The sequence below is a fragment of the Betta splendens genome, chromosome 8 (assembly GCF_900634795.4).
Source record: "Betta splendens chromosome 8, fBetSpl5.4, whole genome shotgun sequence".
Classification (NCBI taxonomy): Eukaryota; Metazoa; Chordata; class Actinopteri; order Anabantiformes; family Osphronemidae; genus Betta; species Betta splendens.
In genome coordinates, this window is record NC_040888.2 from 9,483,338 (window position 1) to 9,501,165 (window position 17,828).

The 17,828-nt window shown below is 45.7% G+C and overlaps 2 protein-coding genes across 2 annotated transcripts; both read left to right on the forward strand.

Moving 5' to 3' along the window:
• Nucleotides 1-946: 946 nt before the first annotated feature.
• Nucleotides 947-4,973, forward strand: hoxb2a (homeobox B2a). Its single transcript, XM_029157975.3, has 2 exons — nucleotides 947-2,276; nucleotides 3,494-4,973. The coding sequence occupies exons 1-2, from the start codon at nucleotides 1,799-1,801 to the stop codon at nucleotides 4,324-4,326; spliced, it is 1,311 nt and encodes a 436-aa protein (XP_029013808.1). The 5' UTR covers nucleotides 947-1,798; the 3' UTR covers nucleotides 4,327-4,973.
• A 7,916-nt stretch (nucleotides 4,974-12,889) lies between these two features.
• hoxb1a (homeobox B1a) lies at nucleotides 12,890-16,760 on the forward strand. The gene is made up of 2 exons (XM_029160179.3): nucleotides 12,890-14,285; nucleotides 15,328-16,760. Exons 1-2 carry the CDS (start codon nucleotides 13,487-13,489, stop codon nucleotides 15,690-15,692), a joined length of 1,164 nt encoding a protein of 387 aa, XP_029016012.1. The 5' UTR covers nucleotides 12,890-13,486; the 3' UTR covers nucleotides 15,693-16,760.
• The last annotated feature ends 1,068 nt before the right edge of the window (nucleotides 16,761-17,828 follow it).

Consider the following 17,828-nt stretch of genomic DNA (forward strand, 5'->3'; position numbering starts at 1 on the left):
TCCACGGTCCCTATTTAATTACAACACAACGTTCTGCTCTCTTTAAACTCGAAGTTTGATAATAAAAAAAACGCTTATATTGTTTTCAAAGTAGATATATTATTTTAGTAAAGAAGCCACAGCGACGCTGGGCCGTGTAGTAAGACGCTGGGGCTCAGTCGACAGCTTGCGTGTCTGTGTCTGAGCTCGTATTCGCTATTTGTGTGTCCGTGTCAAGCCGCGTCCATTGCGCTCAATGGCCCCGACTCCCACACACATTTCTGCCTTTTCCTGCCTTTTTTCCAGCCGAGGGGTGAAGTCAAATGGCATGAGAAAAGGGAAGGAGGAGAAGGGGGAGAGCGGCTACATCTGTTCGGTCTCTAACTGTAGATTACGTCTAGATGTGCTGTTTTAATACGCGCATATTTCTCGTGCGTAGCGATGTAAAAAAAAGCAACGGCGGACAGTGGAGTTGGAGAGAGATTGAGAGGGTAAGACCGGAGGTTTTCTTCTTATTTAGGGACCCAGAGAAGCTGCTGTCAGGCTCTTTGCAGGAAGAGAAAGATTGATCACCGCGCTATTTTTTCACTCGAGGCTCTTTGGTCTCGCTAAAAAATATCCCTTGTTAAGGTCCTGAGTTTCTCATCTTTATATAAATCTACATGCGCGCCCTGTCAGCTCTGAAGGCCGAAGCACCCGTTAACTCACCAGGAACGTTCACATGATTCCTGCTGTAATATGACTTTATGCTGGGAGGAGAACGAGGCCTGCTGCGCTCTCCCTTCCGTTTCTGCCGCGACCTTGTCGTGAACTCTCTCCCTCAGCGTAAACACGCGCAGAATTAAAGGAGGCCAGAGCCCGTTCAGAGACTATTTGAGGTGAAATCACATTTAGATGTTTGTCTGAAAAACACAGCAAAGATCCGACAACTGAATTAAATAGGATGAAAAACTTACGCAGCACCAGGCGCCCTCCCTGTGTCTGTCTTCTCATCTCCCCAGTTAAATCTAAGTTACTGTCTCTTAATTTTTCCACGTCTGAGTAACTTCATCATCCTCTTCCTATGAGCTGCGGCACCATCTAATAGACTCTCTAGGTTTTTATACCTAACTTTGGGATTTCCAACCTCTGTCACACTTTATAAGATTAATGAGCTGAGTGCTGTAAACGGTGTTTTTTTTTCAAAGAGCCATATTGTAAACGGCGCTGGCCCAGCTCCGATCACTTGATGTTAACCGTCATTACATCACCCAGAGGATCGAGGGACGCTCCATTGTTTGCGCGTAAAACCGGAGCCAGTTGTGGCGATCTGCCGCCCACACTGCGCACATGGCGATCGGGCGCCCTCACGTTTTTCCTCCCCAAAACTGACCCCCCGTTTGGCGCAGACAATAGCTTGCTGTGATATAGCTTCTCTTCGCCACAGCATTTGGTGGAAAAATAATAATGCTGCTTCCCACAGCCATCATAGCCGCCAGGCCTGGGCTTCCTATTGGCTGCGCTGGGTCACATGATCAGGAATTGGCTGCAATTTTGTCCCATAGTTCTTCAGTTTAGCCTCCCCGGGTCCCCATACGCAAGTAATATCACCAATATACACAATTATTATATAGCCACCGCATTTACGCCATTGTAGCCCGGAGCCTACATGCTCGCGCGTTTTTTCATTTCGTTTTATTTTTTTACGAATCCATATTGTGCTGCGTGTGCGCGCGAGCCGGCGTGCATGTGTGCATGTTTATTTTTTTATTTTTTATTTTGGGGAAGGGATTGTTCGGGGGGACTCGCCGTGTGAGGGAGAGCCCGGTTAGAGGGAGCTATGAATTTTGAATTTGAGAGGGAGATCGGTTTTATAAACAGTCAGCCGTCCCTAGCAGAGTGCCTGACGTCCTTCCCCGCCGTCCTGGAGTCATTTCAAACTTCATCAATCAAGGAACCGACAGTAATTCCGCCTCCTTTCGAGCACACCATTCCCAGCCTCAGCCCCTGCACAGCTAGCCAGCCGAGACCGGCTGCTAGGAGCCTGCAGAACCGGAGAACCACTAATGGCCTCCAGACGCTTCACCGAGGCGCCCAGCAGCCCTGCCCACCCGGCCAGGCCCCTGCCCCGGCGGCTGCTGCCGCGGCCGGTCCGCTGGCCCACGAGTTCCCCTGGATGAAGGAGAAGAAGTCATCTAAGAAGTGCCTGAAGCCCGGGGGCAGCTCTAGCAGCGGCGGATCCATCATTCCCCCCACCTCATCATCCCCATCACCGACCGCCTCCGGGTACGCTTCGGCGGGCATCGAGTCACCCACAGGTCGGTATCATTTGGAAGAGAGCAGTTTGTGCGTGTGTGGGAGTGTGGAGGGTGCGCAGCCCGTTCTTTAAATTTCTGTTAAGCTCGTCAGAAAAAAAAAATATCCAACGGTCATTAGACGCATAGCGGATTTGCTTAGATGACATTGTCTTTCCTCTGCTTCGTGTCTGTGCACGCGCGCGTGTGTGTTCCACGGTGCTGTGATGCTATGTCAACAGGAAAGCCACACTCGGACCACTGCATTATGCTGCAGTGCTGAGCACGCTGCCATTTAATGGATCCATCAGCTGTGCACATAATCTTCTTCCATAGCTCGCCTCCCCAGGCTGCGTTTTGTCCATATGGACACACGTATAATGCGTAAAGGCGCAGAGGTGCGCTTATTTTAGCGTCGTTCGTCCTTATTGCTGCAGTAGATTGTCACATCCAGTTCAGTGGGTGATGGGGCTTCACATCAGAAGCAGCAGCAGCAGCTATAGCCCTGGTTATATATTCATAACACTGAGATGGTGGCCATGTTGGATGGAGGTAGAAAATATCTGGCAAGTGGGGGAGGGGTGGGAGCTGGTACAGACTGCACCTAGACTGATTTTTCTAAAACTGCTTTGGGTGATTTCTGTCTTCTACGCTGACATAATGCATTTTTACTTGTTTTACGCACAGGCCTCTTCGCTTCTCAGCTTCATTTCTTTTTTTATCTGAGCAGGATTTTCGCAGACAATTCGTTTCATTTCGACATTTCCTCCCAATCACATGTTATTTTTTTCCCCATTCTCCAGTCACGCGCTGCCGCAGACTCGCTGGACTGCGGGCTCAGAGGAGGGGAATCCTCTGGCATTATGCTCATCTGTCTTTATTTGCAGTTTGTTTGGATATTTCTCTTTTTTTTCTTTTCTTTTTCATGAGCACCAAATTGGTTCGCTCCTACAGTTATGACTTTGGCTGCTAGTGTAATTGGAAAGAGATTTTTTATGAGAATGTTTGTTTTATTACTGTTTTATTACAGAGAAAGGAGAGCTGGGGGATTTGTGCTTGGTGCTGAAGCAGCTTATTTTTTGTCTGGGAATCATAGAAGCAATAAAATCTTTACAGGTTTTATAGGGTTTTCATGAAGTGTATTACAATTTGAAGTTAAACGGGATTTTACATTAAAATAAAAATGGCTTTCGCCGTGAATCCCACACATAAATTCCCCGTCTTTCTATTTCCCTGTCTAGCAGCGGACCAGAGCCAGGCGGGCCTCGACGGTGGAGCAGCCGGGTCCCGACGGCTGCGCACCGCCTACACCAACACGCAGCTGCTGGAGCTGGAGAAAGAGTTCCATTTTAACAAATACCTATGTCGACCCAGGAGGGTGGAGATCGCGGCCCTCTTAGACCTGACGGAGCGGCAGGTCAAAGTCTGGTTCCAGAACCGACGCATGAAACACAAGCGCCAGACCACGCATCACCGGGACGGCGGAGGCCACGAATCCGGCGACCCCAGCGGCTTCGAGCCGCTCGAAGGCACCGATGCTTCATCTCCATATTCGAGCCAGCCGCTGGAAGCATCTGGCACCGGGGAGGCTGCATCGGAGGGCGAAACGGAGAGCGGCAATCTGTCTTCGAGCGCAGCTCCCCCCGCCTACGCTAATGACAGCGGGGACAATGCGCAGCCCACGCAGGAGGAGGGAGGCCATTTGAGGGTTGCCGAATGCCCACCGCTGCTCGGGGCATCTGGCTCCACCGACGCGGCCGCGGCTCACCGCTCCCCGCCGGCGTTCAGCGCCACGAACTCCTCTGACGATCCGACCGTGAGGCAGATGAGCGAGGCAGGGGCTGCGGCGGCGTCGGCGTCGGCCCCCGACAGCTCGTTCTCCGAGCACCGGGACGCCTCCGCCTCGTCCGCCGCCTCCTCCGCGCTCCCGGACCTGAATTTCTTTGCTGGGGACGCGTGCCTGTCACCGAGCCTGCAGAGCTCTCTGGACAGCCCGGTGGATTTTTCCGAGGAGGATTTCGACCTTTTCACAAGCACATTGTGCACCATAGATCTGCAGCACCTAAACTTCTGAGGCGAGGTGTGAAATATGACGATGCATAATAATAAAAAAAAAACAATAAAATAAAGGACAAGCGTGTGTGGGTTAACAATCGAGCGGCAGTCAGCGAGAACTCAAAATAAAAACTGCTTCTCGGCAACATTCCTGAAACATTTCCGAATGAAAATCATGATGATTTGGAAAATATATATTTTTGTCTTGCTGGTTTTATTTTGCAGCTATTATGTAGTTTAAAAAAGACGCGTTTAATTTAATTAAATTAATTTTTTTATCTCACACTTGGAGATTTTTTAACGCTCGTCACGTTAACGGATTTCGGTTCCTGACCAGTCTGTCTGGTATTTGTTCGTTGTTGTGGATCATTCTCGGTACCATTATTAACCTTTTTTTAGAATGTGTGGATTTCTTTGCGCTCGTCCATTTTGGTGCAGCTTCATGGATCTTTTATAACCTCTCAGGAACTGTTCACTTGGTCCGGGTGCAGAAAGCTGGACTGCGTTAGAGTGAACCACGCATGAGGAGCGGGGAGCCCTGCTGACGACCACATTTTTGGACTCTAGTTTATTTATTGAGATTCTTTAATAGTGAAAATTAAATTTATTTATTGTACATATATTTTCATAGTGGAATAATAATAATAATAAAAAAACAAACGTTTACGACGTGGCCCATCTTGTGTTAAATATGTATATTATAGCTAAATTAAATGTAGACCACATTTATATCACTAAAGTAAATAGTTTTATAAGGAATAGAAATTTAGTGAACACACGTCTGAAATAAAAATACATATATTTTTATTCTGCCTCAGAACAAATGGCCCAGTTGAAGCACCATAAGCTTAGAGGCTGCTGCAGCCTGGTCAATGAAAATGAGCAGAGACATGATCTAACAGCTGATTCTCTCTGAACGTCAGCCTCGCCTGTTTAGGTCTCGGCTCCACCAGCAGTAGATGTTTGACTGTGAAACTGGAGCCACGCAGGGAACAACCCTCCTAGTGTGTGAGTCTGGACGTTTAGCGTCCTGATGCAGCAGCCTGTGAGGTGCTAACCACCAGTTAGCACGGCTAGTTCCCAGCCATTATTGTGTGTGGATGCTAAGCTAACGGGCTAAGTGGCTGCTCCCATACCAGTGCAGTCAAAATGGCGCTGAAGACAAAGCAGGATGTGAACAATGAGCAGTGGCAGCCATTACAAGATGACTGGCTCACCGTGACAGGCGTGTGTGTGTGTGTGTGTGTGTGTGTGTGTGTGTGTGTGTGTGTGTGTGTGTGTGTGTGTGTGTGTGTGTGTGTGTGTGTGTCCAGGCCAGAATCACTACTACTAGTAGTTAATAGTAACGATAATAATAATAATAAGGCTCCACATCTTTTGAAGACTTTATTTGCTCTGTATTCAATAATGTAGGGCTAGAGGTGGAATCAGTTATTATTATTATGTTATTTTATGATTTGTTTGATGATTTTAGACAAGCAATTTAAAGTATAGCTTAGCTTGCTGTGGATCAAACAAAAGAAAAATCTCCACTTGAGAGAAACATGCTCTCATACAATTTACAATATTCAGGTTTTAGTTTAGGGAGGACATCTCACTGAGCATTATCCTTCTTTTAATTCTTATTATTATTATTCTTGAACCTCATGCACATTTTTGGTTTGTTCAGCTGTTACAGCGTGATAAGAAGCCAGAGATGCATATGCAACAACATGTAGGTTCCTGGAAGATTTTTATCTCTGACACTCAGATGAAAGGGTTTAAACCAAAGTGTTGTTGTCTTGTTCAAATCAAACAGCTGTCTGTCAAACATGTGGTCACACACTGAGCTACAGTGTTTCCTTGCAGCTGTGCTATCACAATGCAGGAAGCAGTGGATCAGTTACAAAAAGCACAGTGTAGAAATACATGTAACAATCCTAAACATTCCAAAGTTGTATTTATTTTGCATAAGAAGAACAAATCCTACATGAAGTACATTAAATTGGTGTAAATCAAACAAAATAGATCCTACGAAACATGTGCCTGAACACGTGTGTTTTAGGTGACACTGTAGGTTCTAGTGGGTTAAGGTGTCTGGCTAATGTCCTCTCTGACTATTTATAACTACAGGCTGATCATAACACGTGATTAAACTCTCACATTTATGGAGGAATTACTTCACATGTGGCTGGATAACATTTACACCAGGCTTCACTACTTTTACTTCTCCATCACATTAACACGTTACCATGACCTCAGACTGATGCAGTGAAGTCACAGTGAGAAGGCTGTTTACTTTCTGTTGTGACCTCATCAGTATGCACCCGTTCATACACGACGATAACTAATTAAAAGAAAGGCTGAGTTGTGTTATGCAGACCTGTGCCGTGTACAGTCCTCGTCATCTCTCTCCTGTAACCATTCGTCTGAGTGTATCAATGAGATTGCAGCAGAGTACATATCTCACCTCTGAGTGCCTTTGTGTGTGTGTGTGTGTGTGTGTGTGTGTGTGTGTGTGTGTGTGTGTGTGTGTGTGTGTGTGTGTGTGTGTGTGTGTGTGTGTGTGTGTGTGTGTGTGTGTTCCAATAATCTCTCTCTCCTGGCTGTCACCGCCTGTCAGCCCTCTGCCACGCTGTAATACACGTACTGCTCCTTTATCTCTTGCATCACTGTCACCGTCATTGTTATGATTCCTGCCTGTGTGTTTGTGTGATATTGCATAACTCAGGCATGATAGATTATCCACTTAGCAGCAGTGGGAAAATGTGAGTGGTGGGTTTTATCCAGAGGAAACTTTGCCCCCACACAGCGACAGTGAGTCCTGCTGCCCATGGAGTTGATGACATCACAGTTAGTTTGCAGTTCTGCACAGGTGTGATGTTAAAACCTCAAACTGAAAAGGAGCTGCACTGTGTCCAGTGGAAAGCAAGAAGTTTTAACATGCTTTCCCATCTTTCTGTTTTGGTTGTGAACATCGTGCTGCAGTGAGTTGCAGGTTGTGGCAAATGTTGGTATCTGTGCTCAGAGACAAAAGGTAGTTTTGCTACCAAACAATGCTTGTGAGCCAATGCAGACACAGTGAACCTTAAAATACGTTATTTATTACCATCTAAACAAGTGGACTTTCCCCGTTCCCTCCTTAAAATAGAAAAAGAGAAAGGCCTAAAACACTGTGGGTTCAGTGGAGGTGCATAAAGTAACAGCCAGCATAATCTCTATACAACTGAGACCTATAAAATATAAATATCCACTAACATGTATACAAAGTAGTGTGTAAATACAAATGATCTGCAAACTCATCATATGAATCTACTTTGATATAAACATGTTTTCATAAACGAGGGCCATAAATTATTGGATGTGTATCATCTGACGCTTGACCAGAGTGTGTGAGAGACAGCGGGGCTAAAGACACACAGGCAGGAGTCTGGTACACACACACACTCTGTGTATGTGTGTGTGTGCCCAGGTTCCCTTTGGTGTCTGTGTGTATTAGGTCAATAAGAGCCATTCCACAGGATTTACTGATATTTGTCCAGGGACCACCACACACCATTGTCAGTCAATCCAGAAGCACTAAATCACAGTCAGTGCTGAGTGGTCAGAGCAGTGGGCTAACCAGCAGCCTGAGGCCGGAGCTGCTGCTTGGAAAGTCGGATGGATGGGAGGTACTTACAGATATAGCAACGGTATGAGGGAGCTGGCGTCAGGCGCACGGGTTCTAAGTACAAATTGACTTTTACCCGAGTGAATCAGTGGGTTTCAGTAAAATTCCAGTTTAAATGTGTAGCCCTGATGGGTTTGCTGGATTTTTTTAACATTAATAAATCTAATTTAAGAAATCTAAGAAATCTAAGAAATTTAATGAACAAGATTGTAGACATCTGCAGGAATCTGGTTTACTAAATAATTCCTTTAATTCTCAGAATTCAAGTTTCATGGAGAACACTGTATTGTTGGCTGCGGTGCCTCGTGGCCCTTCTCCTCCTCAGCCTGGTGTAAATGTGTCATGTAGATAAGTGAAGCCGAGCTGACAGCATCTTATCAGAGATGGCTGATAGCAGCAGCCCGGCCTTCAGGTCCCATTCTGCTCTCTGCTCTTCATTCCTCCTCGGTTGTCATCATACTGTGACTATAGGAAAAAGCAGAAATGCTTCGTTTCAACATTTAAAGTTTTAATATTGACACTTAAATGCTAAATGGTCTGTACTTACACAGCAAATTTTCACACTGAGACCAGAGCTGCTGTGGAGCTTAACCTGACTCGTTGGGGGCCACTTGGAGGTCACTGTCTTGCCCAATTACTGGGAATCAAACCGTAACTAGTATGACTGGTGGGTCCTGCAGCAGCAGGCAGAGCAGCTCTGTAACTTCCGTCAACCACATGAACCTGCAGTTCCTATAATAACCACTAGATGGTCTTGCCAAGAATTCTGTTACTATTAGAGGCAAAACGTTCTAATAATTTTTTCTGGTCCCTGTTTGTAAACAATATTTGTAACAATTTTCTTCTCATGTTTTATCTGATCACTGTTTTATTAGGCGCAAGTAAAGTCTGTGTTTTTTTCACCTTTAGACAAGCTATAAACACCCTATGAGGAACATGGTTATTCCTGTGCTCTAAGGAATCCTAAAAAGCTAAACCACGCCCCATATATAAGCCGCGCCCATTTTCCAATATCCCCTTACTTTAAATCACTGATAATCAAGTCAATTCCACATGCAACCAAATCACATGCAGCCACTGCGTTCTGATGGAGAGTGAGATGTGGTTGGTTGATGATGTGACGTGCCTGCTGTTTCTGCCTGTTTGAATGGACTGAATACTGCTGCAGCCTGTTGTTCACATGCTTCTTGGAAAAACTACCCTCCACCATGCCATGTGCTCAGCTGTGTGTGGATAGCCCTGTGGGCAGAACATGTTAGTCAGGTGGTGGAGTACATGCCAGGCCTCGCGACGTGTCAGACATGTTAGATCTGCATCCTTTGAGTCACAGCACTCGCCAGATGTGTTGCTTGAGGCCTAAGTCAAGTCATCCAGTTCTAAGCCATGTTCTTCTGTGTGTGTGTGTGTGTGTGTGTGTGTGTGTGTGTGTGTGTGTGTGTGTGTGTGTGTGTGTGTGTGTGTGCGTGTGCCACATTCATTCCGGGGTGTCGAACTCAAACCAGTCCCCTTGCTGGTTTTCCAGCTCTCCCTTCCCCAGAGCCTGCTGATTACCTTGATCAGGTGTGTTAAGTCAATCAGCAGCTGGATGAGCCAACCGACACACCTGTTCAAGGTGATCAGCAGGGACAGTGGCCCTCAAGGACTGCAGTTTGTTACCCCTGGTCTAGAGTCTCGTCATGTCCTGTCAAGTACGTGACTTCAACTCTGACATTCTACTGCTCCGATTTTGTTTAAGAATCACTGTGGCCACATATATAGTAAAATGCAGCTTTAACCATTGATGAAATATGTTTATTCAAATATTTTGTTAGGAACATTTTACTTACAAAAAAACATTTGTGGTTTGACACATTTGTGGTTTCATGAATGAAAAATCCTTGTTAAATGTATGGGGTTCTTACTTAAACCAATAACTGGTGTTTATGGGCAAAACATAAAACTCTGTTGTTGCTCAAATAAATATAAACCGAACAATTAGAAAAAACAATGAGTTTGTTAAAAAAAATTAAAGTGAGTATCTGCTGCAGAATCATGTCTAATAGAATTTTAAAATTATTTCAGGTAGAAAATATTTTTTTAAAAGAGGAAATAAAGTTTTGACCTTATGCCCTAAAGTCAAATAAGCATTTTATTTCCCAACATAGCCTCTTTGGGAGAGAGTGTCTTTTTTACAGTCTTTCCTGGTCACTTAAACGCATCTTCTTGGGTCGGACATCCAGTGGTGAGTTTGAGGAACTGCATGTTGTTAAACCTACACCGGGACTTTGGATACTGCAACTAAAGCCCGGAAAAAAACCCAGGGCAGTATTACTGTATTTACCTTCCCAGGCTCATTAACACTTCATTGATCAACTGGTCAAATGAAGGAAGCTTGACTTCACTGGTTGTGGGGTCTGTACTTTGAGGCAGACACTGGTTTCCCTCTAGATTTTTTGCTAAGTGTCCGCATAATCTAATGTCTGGTTTTATTTTATTATCACATTTAAAACACTCTCTCAGATCAGATTAAAAGCTGTGTCTCTGCTGGGATCCCGCTCCCTTTATCCTCCATCAGCTGAGATGCATGTTATTAATAACAGTTAATAAATCATGTTAAGTGTCTGTATCTATGGCTTTGGTTTCAGTCTGGACGCTCTGCTCCTCACGTTCCTCCTCTGTCAATATATTTCTTTCACTCTCTCCTGTATCATCTTTCAGGATTTGCAGAAAGCCCCTCGTCTCTCTCACACACACACACACACACACACACACACACACACACACACACACACACACACATCACTGCATGCTTCCAGTAATGCTGGAGCATAACTTCCTGGTTTTAGAGCCATTTGACCTCTCTGAGGAGATAAGTACACATAGGAGGCAAAGAGCAGTAAATGGTGCATTTGAAACCAACAAACATGTGACTTGGTTCACACAACTTTATTTATAAATACTTTAAATATCATGCACTGTGATACCTCTGTCCATGAGGTTTTTAGACAAAGGTCAAAGGTGAAGATGAGAAGGCCGTCTCCATAAAGCTTAAGCTGTGCAGGTCCCAGTCAGCATCAAGACTCCACCACATTGAGAGCTGCACCGCATGCGTGTGGTGTAGCATCTAGTTGCTATTAGATACTAATCAGCCATTAATAAAACCAAACATCAAAGGTTGTTCATGTGGATTTGCTTTGATGAGCATCAGCTTGTTGTTGCTTCCGCCGCCATAGGCCTATGGATGCATGTATTCTTACATGTTGGCAGTGCCCCATGCTCCGCTCTGACTCTGACCTCCTCCCTCTCCTTCCTCCCGTCCCGCGGTCTCTCCACCACCCAGACGGCCACGTGGGCGTCATTTAATCTTCTTCTTGTCTCGCTCTGTTCCTGCGCACTTCCGACCCGCTCGCCGGCCGTGTCCCTCCTTTCAGCCGCTCACTGATCATTAACCCAGCTCCTTGTCGCACGCCCACGCTGCTCATCCTGATTGCGTTGCGGCGGCGGGGCAGCAGCGCGTCTGCTGTCAGGCCCTCCTAAGAGCCTGGAGGGGAGAAAATGGATGAGAGGATGACTTCCAGCGGTGCTACAAGCAACAGGAATGCAGGCGAACTGAAGCACACTCCTCACTTCAAACACTGTTGGTTATTTTACTGTTTTTGATCTTAAATTTCCTAAACTATAAAAACGATGATTAGTGTTACACACACAGAGTTGTGTTGTTGTCGGCCGGTCCCTGCTTCCGTTGGGTTTGGATGAGCAGAAGGCCTCCTGTCGGCTTTAACCTCATTTCTGTAACAGATCAGCTCACTCATTCAATTAGCGAGCGCACACACGTTCACATGCAGCCATCTGAAATCCATGGCCCTTTCTGCCAACTGTGGAAACGTCCCTGTGATCAGGCTTCCTGTGCGTGATCGATAGAAACCTTCTGACTGAGCTGGAGAGATTCTGCATCCTGTAAAGCAAAAGTGCAAAGAGATAAAGTCAGATCAATAACCTTTAAAATGGGCGTCGAGGACAATGTCTTCAGCGAAGACTAAAGGTACAGAGAGACACACACTGAATCAACGGAACACTTAACATGAGTGGAACCGTCTCAGTAGCCGCAGGAGCTCGGTTCTAATAAGAACAGGAGAATTCAGACATGACTGCTTGAGTCTTATTTTGAACCCTTGACCAATAGGTTAACAGTATGTGTGAGGCTGTTATTCAAAGCATCCGTCACAGTTTAACTTATTGTCAACACTCACATGTTGTACAGTTAGAAATAAAATAGGACGTGATGAAAAATCATGATTTTTATCATTACTTTAACTCTTTTTTATTTTAGGTTAAACACAATGATTATTCTGGAAGTGTTTGTTTCATGTTGTGGTAAGTGTTCACCCAGTTTTTGTCATTTTCTTTGTTACATTCATTCCCAATCTTATTTTGTGGAGTTTAGGTTCAGATCAGGCTGCTTTGTCCTGAGTCTCGTCTGAGCTCCTGATCCTGGGACTGTGGTTCTGTTCAATAATCCATCCAGGAGAAGCATTAAAATCATCGCTATTAACAGGCGTTTAGAGACGTGAAGGACGACTTAACCTGTAGTGAAACACTGTACTAGCAATCAGAAGAAGTGCCAGTTCCACTAACTGTTACTGTTATTTGTGGGAGCGTTTTCCTGGGGGAGGTTTGGAGGCAGAAGGCTGGATCACAGCTCCTCTTTTATTCTCGGCCTCTCTCTTTGCTCTGACAGATCCGTGCTGATATCAGATTGATGGGCCGGTTTGATTGAAGTTTCTTTGTCGTGCTGATGTCACGGCAAGTGATGGATGAGGCGTGTGCGCTAAAACGAATGCGCGCGCGCGCAAACTCCACTCCTTGAACCGAATTCGTTCCCCTCCCCTTCCACCCCCTACACACACACACACACACACACACACACACACACACACACACACACACACACACACACACACACACACAGGTCCTGTCGCTTGCGAGAACGACTGACAAACTTCTGGCCTGCTGTCACCATAGGCGACGTGACGACGAACCACGTGACCCACGGCGAGGTAAGAAAAGAGGTGACACGGAAAACAGAGAGAAAGGGAGCGAGAGAAAAAGTCACGGAAACGTGAGCGAAAAGGGAAGATTTATGTGAAAGAGACATCAAGAGGAAGACGCAGAAGCGATGAAGAGGTGACTCGTTTTCTCTCGTTTGACGGATGGGCCTTTGGAGATGATGAGTTGAACTGTGACAGGCCTCGCGTTTACGCACGCCGACGAGTCACCGCAGAGCATCCCGCAGCCTGCATGAGTGGCCCCGGGTTGGGGACGTGCGACGTCCACGTTCTGCTCCACGACACCGGAACATTCTTCTCACTTTTGTTTTCATTGCTTTGTTTCAGACTTTTGTTTCGGGCCTTTTAATTTCGCCTTAATTTAACATTTCTCTTCATATAGTTTACTGTAATTTACTTTTTGACTGGATTTTTTTGAATTGATATATTTTTTCAACTCACTTCTCTTTTACTAAGCATTCATTTTTTTTATTTTTTTGCTTTGCATGGACAACATGAACTCGTTTGTGGAATACCCCGTTTATAATCGAGCAGGCACCGCCGCTTACTCTGGGCCTAAACCCGGATACCACCAGCACCAGCACCACCATCACCATCCTCTTGACCAGCATCAGAGCTTCTCCGGTACTTTCCAAACGGGACCCAACAGCTCGGCGTCCCCCGTTAATAGCACGAGGAATGACAGTACCAGTTACGCCGGCGATGGGCGTCTGTACGGGGCCTCCGGAGTGAGCGCCGGGGTGCACGGGGCGACCGGGGCGAGCCAGCATCATCATCATCATCATCATCATGAGCCACAGCACCACGAGCCGCCGACGCAGAGCAGCTACCATCATCATCTTCACCAAACCCAAAGCGGAATACTGCAGTCCTATAGTACCGGAAGCAATGGACCCACCGGAACCTACGCTGGTCAGGCGTGCGTTACAAACTCAGAATATGTTGCGTCATCGGCAGCTTCAAACACTTTCCACTCTCAGTATTTCATGGAGGAGTCCGTGCCCTCCGCCTACTATCATCAGGCGGCCTTCCCCAGTTCAAGCTCGGCCATCGGGCCCAGCTACGGTGCCTTCGGCGGGCCTCAGGCCGCTCTGACGGGCTCGCAGTACCCCCAGCAGCTCGGCGGGGGGCTGGACGCCGGCTACCTTGGTCTGCAGCACGGGGGAGGCTACGGGGAGCCGCCCGCCTCTCATGACCGAGAAAGAGGCGATGGAGAGGCCCAGCAGGCCGGGCAGGGCCAGACCTTCGACTGGATGAAGGTGAAGAGGAACCCGCCTAAGACAGGTGAGAGCGACAGTAGACTGTAGGAAGGACGGAAAATACAACGAAACCATCATCAATGTGACGAAAACGTGTCAGGATTTATGGGCTTCAATTGCTTTTTACCTTTTTATAAATGCCAGCATTTTTATTTCTGCAGACACAATCTAAGCAGTTCTGTGTTTAACGTTTTTGCTTCTATTTACATTTAAAATGTTAATTAATAATAATAATTGACTTAAATAATTCTCGTTATTGCAATTATTTAGTGTCATTAAAACACAATCTGTTAAAAATAAAAAAATAAACAAAAGTATTGTAGAACTTTTAAATATTACATTTATCATTTGAAGTAAAACTGTATTTTTATACAGTATTTATGTGTTCATTACTTCACTATGATGGTTGAGTTCGGCTTCCTTAATGGCATTTGATTTTCTCCGTGTCTTTTGTTCCTGTTAGTCAAAAGCTGTACATTTAGTTGTTTGATGGTGAGATATAAATGGGGGCTTCTGATAGGACAGTGCTCCCCCTCCCCCATCCCCTCCCTCGTGTCTGGTTTTTAATAGATATAGTCGGGTTTTTTCGCTCCACGAAGTCTGTCCAGCTGTTATCTTTTAAAGCTACAGCCTTTATTTTCTCTCCACTTCGGCCTTTTCCCTCCGTGAAGTGCGACACGTTGGTCTGGAGATAACTTCAGCGCAGATAATGAAACCCATGTTATTCCAGACGCAGTCCAGTGATTTAAACCAGAGCTTATTACCCTATAGTCACGGCAAGACGATAAATAGAACACATTTCCTGACAGAGGCGTGAACCTGTGGTAGATGAATTCAGTCCTTGTGGAAAATGCTTCTATATAGAAGTATCATACGTTTATATACTATAAAAGGACACATGTAGAAGTCCAGATGTTCCAATAAATAGATGAATGCAGAAATAGGACACAGGTCTGGTTACTACAGATTTGGTTTTGACTTAAAGGACAAAATATTATTTGATCCTTCTATTAGCATTAACATGTTGTATTTACGTTTAACCTCATCTCTCCATCTCTTCTCTGCAGCTAAAGTCTCGGACTTTGGACTCGCGGGCGCGCACAACGCCATTCGCACCAACTTCAGCACGCGCCAGCTGACCGAGCTGGAGAAGGAGTTCCACTTCAGCAAGTACCTGACGCGGGCGCGGCGCGTCGAGATCGCCGCCACGCTCGAGCTCAACGAGACTCAGGTGAAGATCTGGTTCCAGAACAGGCGCATGAAGCAGAAGAAGCGCGAGCGCGAGGGCGCGTCCGCCACGGCGCGCTCCTCCTCCTCGTCCTCGCCCGGTGCCGAGAGCGGCTTCAACAGGGAGCTGGAGGACACGGACCACTCTTCCGCGTCCACGTCTCCGGGCGCGTCCTCGAGTTCTGAGTCAGAACCAGCGATGTAATCAGTGAACTGTTGGAAACGTACCGGACCATGAACGAGCCTTAAAGTGAATAATCAGAATTTCTAACTTTTCAGATGGGTTTAATTCCCTATTTCTACATATAAGGAAAAAAGGTTTCAATCCAACGGTTTCACAATTTTACCTCCATAAAAAGCTTCTTGGACTAATCTCCTTAAGTGAGCGTGAAAGTCAACAATCAGGTCTTTTATAGCAGAGAAAATGAGACTATATTGAGCCAGAACAAAAAAGCCTGCTTTCTACAGGTTGAAACCATAGATTCTTGTTGTAGTGCAGGAACTGAATGTGATTGGAGGCACTTTGGCGTCTTCCATGACGCCTGGTTTACAGGGTGGGGCTGCTGCTGGCCTTGAACACACATTTCTTGATTTAAATATTCATGTTCTAGTTTATTCGTCACAGCAGAACTGAATGAGCCTCATGATCAGAATAACGGGAGCCTTTGATGGCAAAAAATCACTCTAGACGTGAGTGTTCCACGTTTGACACAAGTGTTCTCCACAGAACGTTCTGGTGAATGTATGATGTCACAGCGCTCATCTTTGCACTATGTGACCCGTGGAGCTGAAGCAAAGCAGCTCACAAGGATCCAACTGACTCAAGCTAGACTCAGGTGTGTTTGTGTGTGTGTGATGACGACAACTACTGAAAAACTATTTATGAGCCGTGGGACGCGTTTCGCATTGTTTATGGGAAACCGTGTGTGTGTGATTGGATGTTCTGTTGCAAACAGGTTTTTGTTACTGCTGAAAGTCATAACACTTAGAAACGGGTCGAGAGGCGGGTTCTTCTGGACCAGCCACCAGTCCTGCCAACAAGAACCTCTGAAGTCTGATTCTGAAGCCAGCTGCTGTAAACGTCATCCAGGAGTTAATGTCTTTGTGCGAGTTCTCTTGATGTGACTGATGTTTTTTTTCTTTTGTCTGACTGTGAATGAGAGCAGACACAGACTGAGTTTTATTAGTTCTGCTGCCTTAGAAACGTTTCCAATCAGGTTCGTGTCTGACGTTTTCTATTGTAAACTACCTCAATTAAAGATTTTTCTGTCAACCTGCCTCAGGAATGATTTTAACACAGTCTGACCATGAACAGTTTTTTCAGTGAACAACAGGAACTGTCTCATTCATTCAGTACAGTAGGACGTCCTAACATTAAAATGATTCAATGTGCTGTTTATTAATGTAAGTAACAAGAGAAAATATTTCACGGCCCCAAAACATTGGGTTTCTTGTCCAATAAACAGGAATCAGGAATCAGACAGAAATACTCAAGTACTTACAAGTAAAATCCTTTATTTAAAATGTAAAATACAAAAGTAAAGTTTGAAAAAAGTGTCTAACAATGTAATATATATTATATATATATTTCAATATCTCAAAATTGAAATATAAACTCACAAAAATGAAACATTTTTAAAATTACATTTTGTATTTCTTTTCTTGGTCAATTGATAATTTCCGCTGAACTGGTTAAAACCTTATAGCAGCTCAAGCTTTAAATGCTACTTAACACAAATAAAGTACAAGAGAGCTGATCACATATCACTTCATGATTTGTAGTTAATTAACCAGAAGGTTTATTGACTGTATTGGTTGTATTGGCTGGGCGCTGGCTTCATCGACGCCTCATTAAAGCTGCACATCCGCGAGGTCGAGCAGTGGTAGAAGGTGAAGTAGATGAAGAGGAAACAGCAAAGTTTGCTGCCTTCAAACACACAGCGTGATACAACCGAGTGTCATGCATTTCAATAGCAGCAGGCTTGTCACACCCACGCGGCTCAGCGGCCTCTGGGTGACCCTCGTGCACAGACACACACAGTGAGGAATGCAGCAGGAGCTTCCAGGTGGTTCACTGACCTGCTGACCCTCGGAGAGCCTCTGGGATATCTAAACATGTAAACACACTCCTCCTCCTCCTCGTCGTCACCATCTACTGCTCCTCTCTGGCCTGGCCAGTGTGAGGATGCCCATCCTGGAGCCTGGGTGGCAAGCTCAGTCATCAGCTCATCACACACACACGCACGCACGCACGCACGCACGCACGCATGCACGCACGCACGCACGCACGCACACACACACACACACACACACACACACACCCGCACGCACGCACACACAC